Raw genomic sequence first — 16907 nt, forward strand, 5'->3', positions numbered from 1 at the left:
CGCGGAGCCCAAGGCACGTGGGACTCGCAGACTTGTCAGTGGGCCCGGCTCCCGACGCGAGGCCGCGCTTTGATTCATTGGGTAGCAGCTGCTCTAAGATGTACAGAATTGGCCCCGAGAGTTGTCTCCTGTTCTTATATTCACTCTGTTAGATGGCCAGATGTCACTTCAGCCCAGGCTGTGGGCTTTCGTCGATTCTGTGGCACAGGCCAAGCCTCCAGAAGCCCGTGGATACGTGCGGCCGGGGGAGTGAACCTTGGGGCTGAACCCCTCTCTTCCCGGAGTCCCCAGCTCGGCTCTGGCAAGGCTGGCCGGGACGGGGCGGGGGGGGGGGTGTCTTCACTTGGCTTTGCCAACCGAGGAACGTTTCTGGCCTTGCTGACCCACCTTTGCTGCCCTTGCGAGTCCAGCAAAAGTGCAGAAAATTGCCCGAGAGCAACTGCCAGAAACGGACTTGTTTGCAAATTGGGCAACTAGTTTTTTAAAAAATCTGTGATTAATTTTTTAAATGATATGTTTTAAGTGGCCTTGATGGAGGTGATTCAGATAATCTGCAAATACGGTGTTTTCTACTGTTGAGGAAAGAACAATAAGAGACTTTCCAGAAGCCCAAGAAATCGGGGCGGCGAGTTGTAGGAATCTCGCGCCAGTTCTGTTTCTCAGGCTCTGGCGCTAAAGCCACGAGGGAGATGGGTCACCTGCGTGGTATCTTAGATATTCTGTAAGCTGTTAGCCAAACAGAATTGTAACGGGGTTGTATTTATAGGCACCTAGAAAGGAGACACAAGGACCCGGTAGACCAGGAGGAATTCGTTTCTTTTAAAAGGTAGAGCGGATAGCCCTTCCTGAGTTCCCTAGATAGCTCTTGGACTTAGATAAACAAGGAGAATTAAGGTCTGATGGCAGACCCCAAGGCCAGCCTCCAGTCTTCCCCCCTCCCCCGCCTCATTTGGCCCATAGTTTTTCCCTCCCCCCAGCGAGGACCATTCAAAAGCTGCCAGGGGGGTCTGAGGAAAGCCAATGACCTGGTTTGGCCTGCCCTTCTCTCTCTCATGTTCTCCCACCTGCGGCTGGGGAAAGAGTGACGCGGTCACCTCTCACCGTGGGAGGGCATTACGCCCTGTCTGGGTCATTGCCCGTACATGGCAACAGGACTTCCCACTTCTCCGTGGTCAGTGCTCGAGTGAGAGCCTCTTTCGGCCGAGTCCACTGAGGTGGGGCCACCAACCACGTGTGCAGGACTTGACCCCACACCAACCTTGTTGCAGGACGCACTCGTTGCAACGCAGCCGGACGTCTGCCAGGAAACCCAAGTTCTTTGTAGTCTCCTCCGTGCCAGGAATCAGTTCTCATTTCCAGGTTATTTGAAGTCAGTCTTAAAAGGAGTAGAATACAATGAGTAAAATATATTAGCTATCGTTCTGAGCCGGAACTGGACAGATGTGGGAAATTTCCGTATAGTGTGTGAAAATTTCACCATGCAGGGAAATTATTTTTCTCTGTATCTCTTCTTTTCCTATAAAAATTATTCAAAATTGTACTGTTACTATAAATTCTTCCAGCTATTGTTACTACAGAATTACTCAGAATTGTACTGTTGCTATAAGATTATTCAAAATATCATGCCAATAAACTGCATCAATTTGTAGACGATTAAAGTGCTCTCCAACACAATGATGCTTATTGGGTTTTCTTCTGTGTGTGTGGAAGTAAGCAGACAGTGCTTCTCGCTAACTGGATTTGGTCTTCTCTTAGAGCTCTGGATCCTTAAGGGAACACATGGGTGTCAAAACTACAAAAGGTCCCAGATTTTACCCTCCTTGCCAGCTAATAAGGTAGCACGTCATGGTTTCATGGAACGTGGCGGAAGTTATGAGACTCCTAGGTCAGAGACAAAAGGACGGGTGAATGCAGCACCAGCCAGGAGCACTTTATCAGCATTTTATCAGCATTTGAGGTTTTAATCAGCATTTACACTGACTCCCTGAGCTGTCGTCCCTCTAGGGCCCCATGAAGAGGTGCCCATACTTACAGTGGGCTGCATGACAAGAGGACACCCGAGCCTAGGGAACCTCAGTCTTACAATGATGGGTAAGCCTGCCTGAGTGTTGTTCCAGAGAGAGACTCTGTGTCTGCCACCCGAGACGTCCTAGAAAAGACAGTCTGGAACTAAGGCAGTCTAGCTCACAGGATGTGCTGGAACGTGAGTGACCCCTGGAGAATCATTTTCCAAGAATTGGCAGTTCCTTCCCCCGGGTCCTTAACATTGAGACACGAGGTCGTGCTGCAGGGGTGGTCGCTCCGTCTCCTTTTGTGTATGTTGTTTTTTTTCTAAGGAGTTTCTGATCACAGAATCCCAGAGGTGAGTGGCCCTCTGGATTTGAGGCCAGCACGCACAGGAGGGCGGCGCTTGCAGAATGAGGGGGGCTGAGTGTGTGCTTGGAGTCCCTGGGGTAGGAGAGGGGGTCCGGGGGCTCGCCTTTCACTGCTCAGTCCAGGGGCTGCTTCAGGCTTCAGGTTAGTTCTAGTGGCTGCCAGGGACCTGGGAAAGCGAAGCATGAGGATACTGACAGCGGTGGTGTCTTACTGGAAAATAAAACCTCTTTTTACGTGATGAGAGAGCACGTATACTGATTTCACAAATCAGTTTTCCTAGGACCCTGATGCCACAAGGGATGAGACCACAGTCAGGGGAAAAGGTGGCCTGGGCCGAGGTATGCCGGTGCCCCAGCTTTGGGAGGTGGTGATGAGGCCCTGATTTGCAGTGTTTGCTGGTTTCTATGATGTACGTCTTCCCCTCATGGCCAATTTCAGGTGATCCGCATGACATCTTTGAACCTGGTCGTGGGACGAGATGGCACGGTCAGGAGCAGACGCTAGCCAGCTCAGGCCTTTGGGCCATTTGGGGCTGAAGCAGTGGGGAAATCTGCTTTGGTCTTAAGTTCCCTGATTAAAGCAGTAACAACAGTGGCAGCTGACATTCCATTGTGTGCTCACCATGTACTAGGTACTATTCTTGGGGCCCTATTCTTTATAATCTTTTAGTTTATGGACAAAGGGAGAGAGTGAAGCAGGCTTCCCACTGAGCAGGGAGCCCGACGCGGGGCTCGATCCCAGGACCCTGGGATCATGACCTGAGCCGGAGGCAGACGCTTAACCGACTGAGCCACCCAGGCGCCCCTTGGTTTCTTATTGCTTCTGGGACAAATAACCAAATTTAGTGGCTTAAAACAACACACATCCCATGGTTCTGGAGAAACGGGTCTTCTAGAGGTCATATCAGGGTGTCAGCAGAGCCAAGTTCCTTCTGGAGGCTCTAGGGGAGAATCTGTCCTTTGCCCTTTTCCAGCTTCTAGAGGCCACCCGCACTCCCTTGGCTTGTGGCTCTGTCTCTGAAGTCTGTTGTCACACCTCCCCTCTCTCTTCCCCTCCTGCTGCTTTCTTGTAAGGATTCATGTGATTACTCTAGGCATGCCCATGTGGTCTTGGATAATCCCCGTCTCGTCTCCGGACCCTTAACTAATCACATCTGCAAAATCTCTTACTTTGTGGGATAAGTTATTCAGGGGTTCTGGGGATTAGACCATGGACATCTTGATGGGGGAGTACTACTCGGCTCACTACAGAGTCCAACAAACTTTTTAGGTGGGATTATTAGGTGCATTTTCTTCAAGCATTGCTAAAAGTGGGGTTCACATTTTCCCTGGGTTAAAAACCGAAGTGCTTCATATATGAAAGTGATTTGGACCTTGGATTCTGGGTGTAAAATCAGAATAGGCCATACTCTGCGGCAGGGGTGGGAATAAGCCAGTGGTCTGGTCCAGAAGAAGGTTCCAGGTATGTGACTGCTGCAAATGTAACACTTTTAGGAGAAGCCCTGGTTACCTAAGGCACTCCCATCACTTGGTTATACATGCGTCCCTCCAACTGATCCAAGCCCACAAGGACAGGTGGCTGTGGGCCCTGAGTGACCTGGCCCACAAGCAGGCTGGTGGTAGAGGGGAAGTGAGGAAATGCACCCAATTTGGAGACTTGGCAGGAAGGCAACCCCACAACAGACTAACGGATCAAAATATGTAAGAGCTACATTTGGGAGCCACACTCCCCTCTAGAAGCATGGACATAAAAGCAGGCTGCAGAGATCATTTGTATAGTGCCAACAAACCTCATCTGCAGCTAGGATTGCTTCCATGGGAAGCCCCTTGGCAGATTTCGTAAAAAAATTATATTTGTATTCACATAGGTAACATAATTTCACTACAGGAAAAACGTGGCTAAAGGTGTCCACTCATATTACTTATCCTTGCCTGATTTCTTATCCTGAACATTGTTCTCCTTAGATCGGATTTTGGCTTGTTAGGCATTGAAAAGCCCCAGAAGAATGTGTTTCTGCCTGGATTAGTTTCCATTTTCCATTCTCACTGAGCGTTCATAAAAGCCTTGGCCTGTATTACGCAACTGGCAAAGAAGGTTCAACCTTTGTGTCTCTTTGTTCTGCTGTGAATAGAACTTCTACATGGTGACGTGTTTAGAGTCCAGGCAGGAGCTCTCTGCAGGGTGGTGGCTGTTCCACTAGAAGCATTCTTTTCTTAAAGCCTTGAGAGGTAGGCTGCAACTTATATTCCCATTTTATTAAAGGAGAGTAAACCTCCAAGAGCCCACAGCTGGTGAGTTGAAGCATCATCAGGACTTAGAGATCTTCTGACTGAAGGCTGAGGTGCACACGTGATTGTCATTCATGCCCAGATCCGGAATCACCGAGTCCACTCACGTGGTCACCCTCTGGTGCACAGTAAGCTCAAGGCCAGGATGGCTTTGGGGTCGAGAGCCCAGACTCAAGTTCTAACTCAGGCTCCACCACTTAATTGCTCAATAACCTTAAGCAAATTTAGTTCCCACACATGTGAAAATGGAGATAACTGAACTTGCTTTATAGGATTGTTGTGGGATTGATTGAATTAGTCCAAGCAAAGAGTTTAGAGCCCTTAATCACTCAAGAAGAGTGATAGGCTTTAAGACTTAGTTGATCTTCCCACTGGGAGGACCAAAAAATAAATTACAAACAGATTAAATGGGAAAAGCAATACAAACACAAAAAAAATTTTGAAAAGACCACATATGCCATAGAAGATACCATAAAGTGAAATATTGGCAAATGGGAATATATAGTAGTGAAAATTACATTAGGTTCAAAAATATTGAAGGAAAAGGTAAATGATAAACTGGGAGAAGACTGCATTGTGTTTGAGAGCCAAAGAATTAATATCCTTTATATATTAAAAAATCTAACAGACCTAAGAAAAACAATACACATACATCAAGAGAATAGATGCATCAAGTAATATATGTAAAAAGAAGTTCCGTTTTTCTATTATGAAAATTGCAAAGAAATCATAATGCAACCTATAATACTCAGTGTTGGTTAGCAAGCAAGAAAACAGATGCTGTTAATGGAAGTGTGTTGGTTTTATTTTTTTTGGAGGGCAATTTGAAAATATGTTCCAAGTCTCTTGGGCGCCTGGGTGGCTCAGTTGGTTAAGCGACTGCCTTCGGCTCAGGTCATGATCCTGGAGTCCCAGGATAGAGTCCCACATCAGGCTCCCTGCTCGGCAGGGAGTCTGCTTCTCCCTCTGACCCTCCCCCCTCTCATGTGCTCTCTCTCAAATAAATAAATAAAATCTTTAAAAAAAAAAAAAAAGAAAATATGTTCCAAGTCTCAAAATGTCCACCTGATCATTCCACATCTAGAAATTTATAAGACACATCAGAAATAATCCAACACAGCATTATCTTTAAAAAGTGTTAAATTGACAACCCAAATTCCCAACAAGAGGGTAATGCTTGAAATTGTCTAGTTCTGGGATGGGGTAGCTTCAAAGTATATTTAATGACCTTAAATCTCAGACAGAAAGCTAAGGGGACAAAATGGGAACACAAAGACATTTCTAGTACAACCCCAAATTTGGAAAAATACGTGGGCAGGTATATCCATATTAAAAAGCCTGGAAGCAAAAATATCGAAAAGGGAAAAAAAAATTTATTAATAGCAACGATCTCGGGATGGGAAGTCACATTATTTTTATCCCAAATAGTTTTCTGTATTTCACAAATTTTCAATGAAAAGGAGGAAAAAGAATGTCATATTGGAAAGATTAATTGATCGATGCCCGGTGTCTTGGCCAGTCCAAGGGTTCGAGTCCGCTTTCCTTCGCAGAGGTTTCGTGACTTCGGAGGTCTTCGAGCCTCTGGCATAATCTAATACGCCAGATAACCTGGGGGTGATCTCACCGTAAAAACACGCATGTTTTAGGGCATCCCAGGGAAACCTGAGGGCCAGGCGGCCTTTGCACGAGGAGCCCTCCGAGGACAGGGCTGCGGGGGAGCCCACGACGTCCCGGGAAACGGGCTGCGCCGCTATTCACGTCACTACGGGGCTCCCTGCCCCAGGGAAGAAGGCCAGACCCGCTGCCTGGAATCCGCTTCGGTGTCATCAGGTGGCCAACCTCCGGCCATAGCGCGCCCCCCCCGTTCCAAACGGCCACCTTTTCAGAGGTGTCTTCCTGTATGTACCCCATCTATCGGGACGCCTGCATCATCACAGGAAGCTCTGCAATTTTACAAACCACCTCACACAACTCCGGGTGCCAGACACAGCTGAAAAGATAACATTTCAGGCAAAGTGGCGGTAAAATTCAAGATATTTAACCTTCACACTCTAGTCAGAGTCCTTTCCAGGGAGACCCTGTAACATCAAAGCAGACGGGGCAAAAAGTACGCCTCGAGCCAGCCAGGAGTCGAACCTAGAATCTTCTGATCCGTAGTCAGACGCGTTATCCATTGCGCCACTGGCCCTGTACTAGCCCAGCCTTCGCAGTGATGTAGATCACCCCTGTCGCAGCTTCAACGGGTTTCTCTACACCAGCGCAGCGTTTCTGCCCCGGCGCCGCGGCTCCCGCCCACAGCTCCCACGGCTCCGCCTTTCTCAAGTAAACGCTTTCCGCCAATCCGCAGCGTCTGCGTCACGGCGCTCTTCGGCGCGCTCCAATACGCGCGCCGGACAGCTTCTTTCGCACTCTCTAGAGCTCGCACTAAGTTTGTCCGCGGCCGCCTCCCGTCCGCTGGGGGCCGGGTGGGGCGGGGAGAGGGGCGGGACGACCCGGGCGCTGCGGCCGCGGAGCTGGGTGAACGGTAGCGCGGTGGCTGAGGTGGCGGCGCGGGGCGGGGCAGGCGGAAAGAGGAAGAAGGAGCTAGTGGTGCACGATGGCGGCGGCGACCTACGAGCGGCTGAAGCTGTGAGTCCTGCGGGCCGGAGGCCGTTGAGCGAAGGGGCCTGAGGGGCGGCGGGCGGGGCGGCAGGTGCGGGCCACCCGCCTCGGGCCGGGCTCCTGAGTCCCGGGGCTGCGGGCCGGGTGTGGGAGCCCCAGGCAGTCGGCGCCCTCGTCTCCCGGCGCGGCGGGTCCGGGAGCTTGTAGGTTGCGGCCGCCCCAAGGCCCAGCCGGAGTCGCCACAGGCCCGGGAGCCCGGGAATGACAGCGTCGCCGGCCTTCTTCGCCCTGCTCGGCCTCAGCGCCTACGGCGGGAGAGCGAAGCTGCAGACCGGCTTCCAGCGAGCCGCGGTCGGCGTTGCGATGCGGCAAACTCGGGGCGCGCTCCTTCCCACCCACTTTGTTTGAGAGGTGGCGGCTAAATTTATCTTTATTGCTTAGCAGAGGAAAAGAGAAGTTTGTTGTTGTGTTGTGGTTTTTTTTGGTTTGTTTTTCTTGTGTAATGGACCCATAACAGCACGTTAGAGTCCACACACAAATCGACATACCTTATCTGGGCACCAAAGCCTGCCTGACCAGCCTTTAAGGCAGAAAAAAAGAACAGTCGATACTCTTGAGATCCTGAAGGACTTATTTGGTTTTTAAATATTATACAGCTTAAGCACAAAGCAGGTTAAGTTCCTGTTGACAGCCAGAGACCATTCTTGAGAATTTTGGCACTGCAGATTGACTTTTCGGTTAAGCCAAGTTCTTGAGGCTTTGAGAAAATAGGCTCTGGTTGTTAGAGTTGTAAATTAAGTATTTGTAGGTTCTTTTGGCTTGTCCTGAATAAATAAAAATGTGCCTTTCTTTTAGCATACCGTCAGCCTCTTGGTTTTCTTGTCTCTGAATAACTTTGTTCTACTTTGGGTTTAATACTTTACCTCTAAACTGAAAGGTCCTAGTCTGAGAATGTCCTTGACCTCAGAAGCAAATGTAATTTTGGGAAAGCTTACCTTTCCCTAAATGAGCTAAAATACCTTGGGACTTAGGCAGAGGGATCATATTTCCTTCGTAGGGATATGAGGACATCAAAATGTGGTTTCGGCACTTCCTATGCTCTGGAACCTCAAACTCACTTAACTTTCTGGAAGGTTCAATTTAAAGTTCCGGTGCAAAATTGGGAGTGAGGTCATCTACTTGACATGAGATGTTTTGCAGAAAAGATGATTACTTTTTCCTCAGCCCACTCCTTTGCCACTTTCATGTACTGGAATCCTCGTTGAAAGCCCCAGCTGCACACTTCCCTCCACATTTTCCTTGCCAGGTTTCCTTATTCTCTTCCAGTTCCCCTCTGCAAGGTGATCACCTTGTTGGTGAATGAATCCAGCATAATGTCTTTGACTAGAGTACTGGCTAGGCCAGCGTCACGTGTGCTCTGCTGGCTAATTAGGTTATTGTTGACTATCTGATAGTCACTGAAGGGTTTAATACGATCCTACACCAGGTCTCAAATGTGTTTAAGCAATATGGAGCGTTGGCTCGATGCAGTTCAGTGTTAGGTTATGAAATGCCGTTGAATTTTCCTGTGGCAAAGATTGAACGGGCTGGAGAACTTGAGAATTCTGATGATTGCTTATATGTTGCCAAGGAGTCACTATTCATCAGTCCAAACCTGAAAAAAGAAAAAGCTCTATAGCCATGAAAGAGAAAGGAAATTTGGCCCTTAAGTAGTGGGGATGATGCTTTTGTATTGATTTTTGTAGAAGTGGGGACTATGAATTTGAGTGAGAAAGTAAATCTGGGGTTATGTGAAAGTCAGTCCTAATTTGTCAGTCCTTAACTTTATTCCCCTGAGAGAAGTTTTGAGAGCCAGTTTATATGTGAAGATCCATCTTTCCTATAGTTTTGTTTTTCTTACCAAGAAGTTTGTGGGTTGAGGGGCGCCTGGGTGGCTCAGTCGTTAAGTGTCTGCCTTCAGCTCAGGTCATGATCCCAGGGTCCTGGGATCGAGCCCCGCATCGGGCTCCCTGCTCAGTGGGAAGCCTGCTTCTCCCTCTCCCACTTCCCCTGCCTGTGTTCCCTCTCTCGCTGTGTCTCTCTGTGTCAAATAAATAAATAAAATCTTTAAAAAAAAAAAAATGTTTGTGGGTTGGAATCTCTCTTTTTGGCCCTTCCCGCTCTGAGGTATGCAGTTCAACGTTCTTAAATGTGACCTCTGACCAAAGGGGTGTTCTTTTTTTGATGCATTTGGACATGGCAGTAGTTTCTGACCCATGTAAGAATTAGTAGGACGTAATAGCCATTTTTAAAAACATGCCTAGAGATGTTTTAAGAGAGAGCCATAGTTTGAGATAGTTTGATCATTTATTACAAAACTACACTACTCCTGAGTCTGTCACAATATTGAAGCGCCCAGGATGTTAAATGGTAATTTGTTCTACATTATGTCACTCATTTGCAGTCCGTCTCTGTCCTGCTATGAAGTTTACCTTCCTCATTATTGCCCTGATTTTATCAGCTGCTCTCCTGCTTACAGTCTGCAGTTCCATCTTGCCAATAGGACTGAGCCCACATTTCTTAGTCATCTGGATTCCAGCCTCTTTCTAAGCTAACCCTTAACCTTATTTCCCCTAATTGCTCAGTGCATTTTTTCCCCTTTCCACCGACTTGGCCACCCTCTTTTAGCCTCAAGCTTGGGCTTATTTTATTTTGATCCTTCTACCAAAATGCCTTCTCCCCTGTCTTTACATGCTAATCACAATCATGGACCCATGGTAGAGCTGAGTGATGCAGACAAAGAGACTTAGATTCACATCCTGACCTTGTTACCTGCTTTGTGTCACGGCCGTGTTACTTAATCTCTGAATCCGTTTTTCATCTGTGAAATGAGAACGGTCGTACTTCACAGGATTATTACGATTGAAAGAGAGTGTAGATAAGATACCCAGTGTGATTTACAGAGATTCACTTTCTCTGAGAAGCCTTTTCCCCACATCTTTCCCTTCACTGAGCTCCCAGAAGAGTCTACTGTCACAGGGACTGGACACCAGACGTCCATCTGGCTTGCACATTCTGTTTCTTAGGATTGATGTGCAGTGTATTATCTCATAGACAAGAAGACTGGAAGTAGAATGATCAATCCATAGCACTGTTTGCCTTTTTTTTTTTAAATTATTTATTTATTTGAGAGATTGAGAGAGAGAGCACACGTGCACACATGCATGGGAGTGCAGGGGAGGGTGGAGGAGCAGAGGGAGAGAGAAACTTTAGCAGACTCTGTGCTGAGCGGGGAGCCTGATGTGGGGCTCAATCTCCTGACCCTGAGATCAGGACCTGAGCCGAAACCAAGAGTCAGACGCTCCCCCTGCCCCTTTTAAGTGGGCTCTGTGTGGAGCCCAGTGTGGTGCTTGAACTCACAACCTTGAGATCAAGACCTGAGCTGAGATCAAGAGTTGGATGCTCAACCCACTGAGCCACCCAGGCGCCCCTCCATAGCACTGTTTGAACTACTCACTTTGCCACCTAGAAATGATGAAATCATTATGGTGCATATGCTTTGTTTCTCCCACTAGGTTGCAAATATGTGGAACATATTCAAAACGCCTTAACATTGATTTCTTCTCTACTCCTCCTCAGTACCTAGCATAAAGCCTTGTGCAGAGAGATTCTCAGTGAATCACCTAAGTAAATGAACTTTCCAGTGTAGAGATACCACCAGCATTTCAAAATGAAACACTTGGGTACTTTGGAATGTATTCTTTTGAAGTAGCAGCAGCTTAAGTCATTCCATGTAGATGGTTGTCTTCCAATGCCTCTGTGAAGTCATAGGTTGATGTATATCCTCCATCACTGTTGAAGATGGAAGTAATTGCCCTTGGCCCCACAGTCAGGTCACACAGCCCAGCCATGGCAGAACTGGCCTTGGAACACAGCGGGCCCAGAGTCCAGGGATCTTTCCATTACCCTGCATTATTCAAATTGCCTTTTTTTCTTATCAGATTGCTTTCACCTTAGTCCTTGGATGTGCCTGGTATAGAAGCGAGTCCCTTATATTTGAAAATAGTTGACATGTCCATATGGAAAACAATATTGATATGTTCAAAATTTAAAATTCTTTTAAAACATCCAAGCAGTTCTAGATAATCTATTTTGTGACTCCTTTTTTCTTTTTGAGTTACTTTTGTAAAGCATAGATAATGTCAGACAATGATAAATTTGAAATTACCAAACAATTACAACAGAAATCCATTATTGGAAACATTTAAAGAACCCCTGCCTTTGAAAGGTCAGCTGAAATAGGCGTCAGAAAGGAAATACTTTAGAAAGAGAATTAGGCTGCAGCTTGCCTCTGGAGAAGCATTGTTCCCTCTGTTAAGTCACCTTTCCTTGTAAAAAACTGCCATAGCTGTGAGGTCAGTGGAACAGCTGTGACGTGACCCTGACCAGATGTAAACTGAGTCCCACAGTGATGAAGACATATGTGGTCTGTCCAGTACAAGCAGCAGTCAGCTTATTCACTCATCTCTTTGCAAGGAAGGATAGAGGGAAGGGAAGGTTATAAATGTGGGCACAGATACGCAGAGTTTATATCCAAGGTATTCGTTGGCTTGGGGGCTCAGGCTGGAGAGTCTAGGTTAGTGCTGGGCTGCATCAGATCACTTGCTGTGCTTGTTTTAAATGCATATTCCAGAGCCTCACAAGGGGCCTACTGAGTGGGGAAAAAAAAAAAAAATCTCTCAAGGTGGGGCCTGGGAATCTGCATGTTTAACGTTAGCTGTCCCGGTGGTTCTTAGGCACTCTGAAGCCAAGTGAGAACCGGAGCATACTGGGATGGTAGAACAGCATTCTTTGGAAGGCTTGGGGGCCCTGGAAAATTTTGCTGGGGATTAGAGCTTCAGATTAGGTGCTGTGAAAGAGTCTGGGTTTTGGAGCTAATGGTTCTTAGCACCTGCAGAGAATAAGAATTAGGTGGGACCCCAGGGTTTTGAGGAAGAAGATGGAATTAAAGTGCATTAGCTTCCTGGAAATATCAACTGGGATTGGGTTGTCTGGTATGAACCTGGGCTATAAGAAAGGTACCCTAGCAGTGGCTCAGTGAGGCGGGAACCCCTGGGACCCAAAGGGCGGATGGATGAGGGGTGGTGGGAGCACCTTCTGGGTATAGGTGTAGTGGGCTCAGAGGACGACCCTTCTTTACTGTCTGAGTGTTTACTTTTTGCTAGCCAGGTCTAGTATAATGTTATTCCTGTATGTTTTGAACCAGAGGTAGGATAGGTTTATTAAGACTTTGATTTAATTCTTATGTAAGATTTTTGAGGATACATGTTTTTGCCAGAGTTTTGTGACTAGAGTCATTCCTCCTCCCCCTAGTCCCCAGCAGTCACCATTCTTTCTTTTCTTTTAAGATTTTAATTTATTTGATAGACAGCGAGAGCAGGAACACAAGCAGGGGGAGTGAGAGAGGGAGAAGCAGACCCCCCGCCGAGCAGGGAGCCTGATGTGGGGCTCGGTCCCAGGACCCCGGGATCATGACCTGAGCCGAAGGCAGACACTTAACGACTGAGCCACCCAGGCGCCCTCTACTTTCTTTCTCTGTGAATTTGACTCCTTTAAGTACGTCATAGAAGTGGAATCATCCAGTGTTTGTCTCTTTGTGACTGGCTTATTTGCACCTAGCATAATGTACTCAGAATTCATCCATGTTATAGTATGTGTCAGAATTTCCTTTTTAAGGCTGAATAATGCTCCATTTTGTGTATACAGCATTTTGTTTACCCGTTCATCCGTCAGTGGGTGCTTAGGTTGCTTCCACCTTTTTGGCTGTTGTGAATGATACTACTGTGAGCATGGGTGCATAAATATCTCTTTGAGACCTCGCTTTCAATTCTTTTGACCATATACCCAGAGGTGGAATTGCTGGATCATAAGGTAATTCTATTTTTAATTTTTTTTTTTAAAGATTTTATTCATTTTTTGACAGAGAGAGACACAGTGAGAGAGGGAACACAAGCAAGGGGAGTGGGAGAGGGAGAAGCAGGCTTCCCGCTGAGCAAGGAGCCCGATGCGGGGCTCCATCCCAGGACCCTGGGATCATGACCTGAGCCGAAGGCCGACACATAACGACTGAGCCACCCAGGCGCCCCGCTATTTTTAATTTTATTGAGGAACTACCATGCTGTTTTCTTGCACTGGCTACACCATTTTATATTCCCACCAATAGCTCCCAGCCTTCCAGTTTCTCTACATTCTTACCAACACTCATTATTCTCTGTTTGTTTTTCATAATAATGGGCGTGAGGTCAGCAAATAGTAATATTTTTGAAGTGGGTTAATTTTGCTCTCGGGATCGGACAGGATTTTGAAGAGGTTAGTTGTTGCCTAGAGATGTAAATGTTACATGGGGGGGGGAAAGGAATGTTTTTAGACACTAGAAAATCATATTGCCAAGTCTGAAAAAAATTAAATATATATTGCTTTTCTTAAAATTTGACAAGGGTAATTTTTTTTTTTTAAGATTTTATTCATTTATTTAATTGACAGAGAGAGACAGCGAGAAAGGGAACACAAGCAGGGAGAGTGGGAGAGGGAGAAGCGGGCTTCCCGCCAAGCAGGGAGCCCGATGTGGGGCTTGATCCCAGGACCCTGGGATCATGACCCGAGCCGAAGGCAGACGCTTAACCAACTGAGCCACCCAGGCGCCCCGACAAGGGTAATTTTTAAAAAAGCACTCTTAAGAGCTGGTGAATCCCAGGTGGCTCTAAGATTAAATGTATTTTTTTTTTTTTTAAGATTTTATTTATTTGACAGAGAGAGATAGGGAGAGCAGGAACACAAGCAGGGGGAGTGGGAGAGGGAGAAGCAGGCCTCCCGCCAAGCAGGGAGCCCGATGCAGGGCTCGATCCCAGGACCCTGGGATCATGACCCAAGTCAAAGGCAGACGCTTAATGACTGAGCCACCCAGGCTCAGATTAAATGCATTTCTATTAAGTATAGTAGAATTGCCTGCGTTGAGTTTAACTCTTAGTCCTCTGAATTTTCTTTTTATCTCATACTTGGTTAGCAATCTATAAAAGCAAAATAGTCAACCAAATGAAAGCAGTCAGAGTAGGAAGTGATTGTTGTTTAAGTATTCTGCTATTTTGATGTATCTTCCAGAATATGTGTCCTCTTAACAGAAAGCAGAACCCAGGGTTGAGAGAAACAAGGCAGTAGTCTTGTCCCATTAGAGTTCATGGTTCATGCCTGTAGGATTTGGACAGCCTCGCCAGACAGTTTATACAGGACCAGAGCTCTTTTTACTGTACAGTATTATTTTGAACTTCAGAGATTGATATCAACAGCATAGTTAATGACCATATAATCTTCTTGGATGGAATCTCCTTGTCTTAACTTCTGAAATGTATTTCATAGAAAAAGTAATGTGAGAGTTTAATGAAATGAGAGACTTCACAGCAATTGAGGGCCATTCTTTTGGCTGTAGAGAAAGGATTTTCTCCCAGATTTTTGGTTCTCATTGAAGCTTCTGTCTCGGTTTCCATGTATTTATTATGTTGAGAATTCAGTATAGCCTGTTGGCTGGTTAATTTTGAAAAGCTCCAGGCGGAAATTGGCACCAGTGACACTTTGTAGACTTTCTAATCAGAGAACTGTTCCCTCTTTGCCCTCTCGTTAGTTACGCCATACCCTCCAGTCCAGTTAACGTTTGACCCTCCAAGATCTTTCCTTAGCTAGGAGAAAGGAAAACAGTTTTTAAATCCTTTTTAACTCTGTCACTGAGCCAAAGAAAACATTAGTTAAGGGCCATAGAAAAAACCCAGCTTAATGTAGATACTTGCTGACTGATTATGTTGTATTCTCTAAGAATAGTGATTGAGCTTCTGCAGTCGTCTTGTGTGAGAAACACCAAGGAGAATGGATAAGCAGAGTCCTTGTCTACAGAGACCTGGTAGCCTATTTGGTGAAGCTCCCCAAACAAAAATAACAATAAGACCATGCACACCAGCAAAAATTACACCACTGGATGGTTTACTCAGGTGTTTCTGATAGTAAGTGCTACAGAGCTGAAGTTAATTTCACTAGCTTTTGAAATGAAATCTGGGGAGCATAAAACTTACAGAATACAATTTACTGGGTAAAGCACATATACTTCAGGTCAATATTAAGGGCAATTAAAGAGTGGTGGGAAGAGGAAGACCGCAAAGGGATGTGTAGATGTCTCTGAGTTGAGATGACACCTGCTGTGATCATTAGTGGGATTCTGAGTCCTCACTTAGGATGACTCTTCTTAGAAATGTTGATTAGCTGGCAGTCACTGTTCATATCTTCATTGCTCCAATTCTTAAGCTGTTTTCAGTAGCATTATCAGAATAGGCTGGTGGCAGCACCAGCAACTTGGATTCTAGCAGCATCGCTCTGAGAGGCAGGATCCAGCAACTGTCCTAGAGCCTTTGTTGGGCTAGAATTCTCTTACCTCGATCCACAATTACTCTTATTTTTGTTTTTGTTATTTTAACACATTATTTATGTATTTATTTATAAAATATTTTATTACTAGAGAGAGTGAGAGAGCACGGGGGTGAATGGAGGGAGAGGGAGAAGCAGACTCCCCACTGAGCAGGGAGCCCGCGGGTCAGGGCCAGGCTTATCCCTGGACCTTGGAATCGTGACCTCAGCCAAAGGCAGACGCTTAACCAACTGAACCACCCAGGCACCCCTTAACACATTTTTAAAACTTAATTTTTATTTTAATATAATACCTGTATATGGTTTAAAAGTCATCAGTACACAGAACTTATAATAAAAGAGAGCACCCTTCTGCACTCCCAATTCCTACTGTCCCAGGGACATCAACTTTCAACTTGTTAAGCAATTTCTTCTGGTATTTTACTCCACATTTCTTTCTTTCTTTCCTTTCTTTTTGTTTTAAAGATTTTATTTTTTAAGTGATCTCTGTACCCAGCATGGGGCTTGAACTTAAAACCCGGTATCAAGAGTCATATGCTCCAGTGACTGGAGCCAGCCAGATGCCCCTTTATTCCACATTTCTGAACAGCATGCTTGTACTGCTGTTTCCTGCATTTTTTCAGTTTTAGTTATCTGATGACTTCCTACAGAGGATGAGAATTTAGCTTTTATACCCCTCCCTCTTTTCCTCCCTTCTCCTCTCAGTATATTTATAGTAAGATATTCAGTGTTCACATTGCTGTGCTCATGTAGATAGGGTTCAAATGAAGTCAGTAGTATATTTCCTCGTAAAAATGTTTTGCTTTTCCTGGAATTGAAAGGTTCCTTTTATCTTTTTATTTGCATGACTTTTTAAAAACTGTGCTATTGCTAATGAATCTTCAGTCTATGGGACAGCAGTAAAATTCCTCTGAAACACCTTGGGTAACTGAATTCATTTTCTTCTCTGAGATTTACTTCTGGGAGCCCGGTACCCCCTGCTTCAATCCGTACTGGCTTTTCTTTTTTTTTTTTTTTTAAGATTTTATTTATTTATTTGAGACAGAGAGAATGAGAGAAAGAGAGCACATGAGAGGGGGGAGGGTCAGAGGGAGAAGCAGACTCCCTGCCGAGCAGGGAGCCCGATGCGGGACTCGATCCCGGGACTCCAGGATCATGACCTGAGCCGAAGGCAGTCGCTTAACCAACTGAGCCACC

General features: G+C 46.0%; 1 protein-coding gene and 1 non-coding gene across 2 annotated transcripts in view; one reads left to right on the forward strand and one right to left on the reverse strand.

The window, feature by feature from the left end:
• Positions 1-6779: 6779 nt before the first annotated feature.
• Positions 6780-6852, reverse strand: TRNAR-ACG (transfer RNA arginine (anticodon ACG)). Its single transcript has one exon. It is a non-coding gene; the product is annotated as a tRNA-Arg (tRNA).
• A 296-nt stretch (positions 6853-7148) lies between these two features.
• The window catches only part of SACM1L (SAC1 like phosphatidylinositide phosphatase), a 60542-nt gene continuing 50783 nt past the window's right edge, over positions 7149-16907 (forward strand). Inside the window, exon 1 of the mRNA XM_081816451.1 lies at positions 7149-7292. Coding sequence (XP_081672577.1) covers positions 7261-7292 — 32 coding nt within the window. The 5' untranslated portion in view covers positions 7149-7260. The remainder of the gene's footprint in view (positions 7293-16907) is intronic.

Source organism: Leptonychotes weddellii, chromosome 1 (assembly GCF_054177405.1).
Source record: "Leptonychotes weddellii isolate Sample4059 chromosome 1, ASM5417740v2, whole genome shotgun sequence".
Taxonomy (NCBI): domain Eukaryota; kingdom Metazoa; phylum Chordata; class Mammalia; order Carnivora; family Phocidae; genus Leptonychotes; species Leptonychotes weddellii.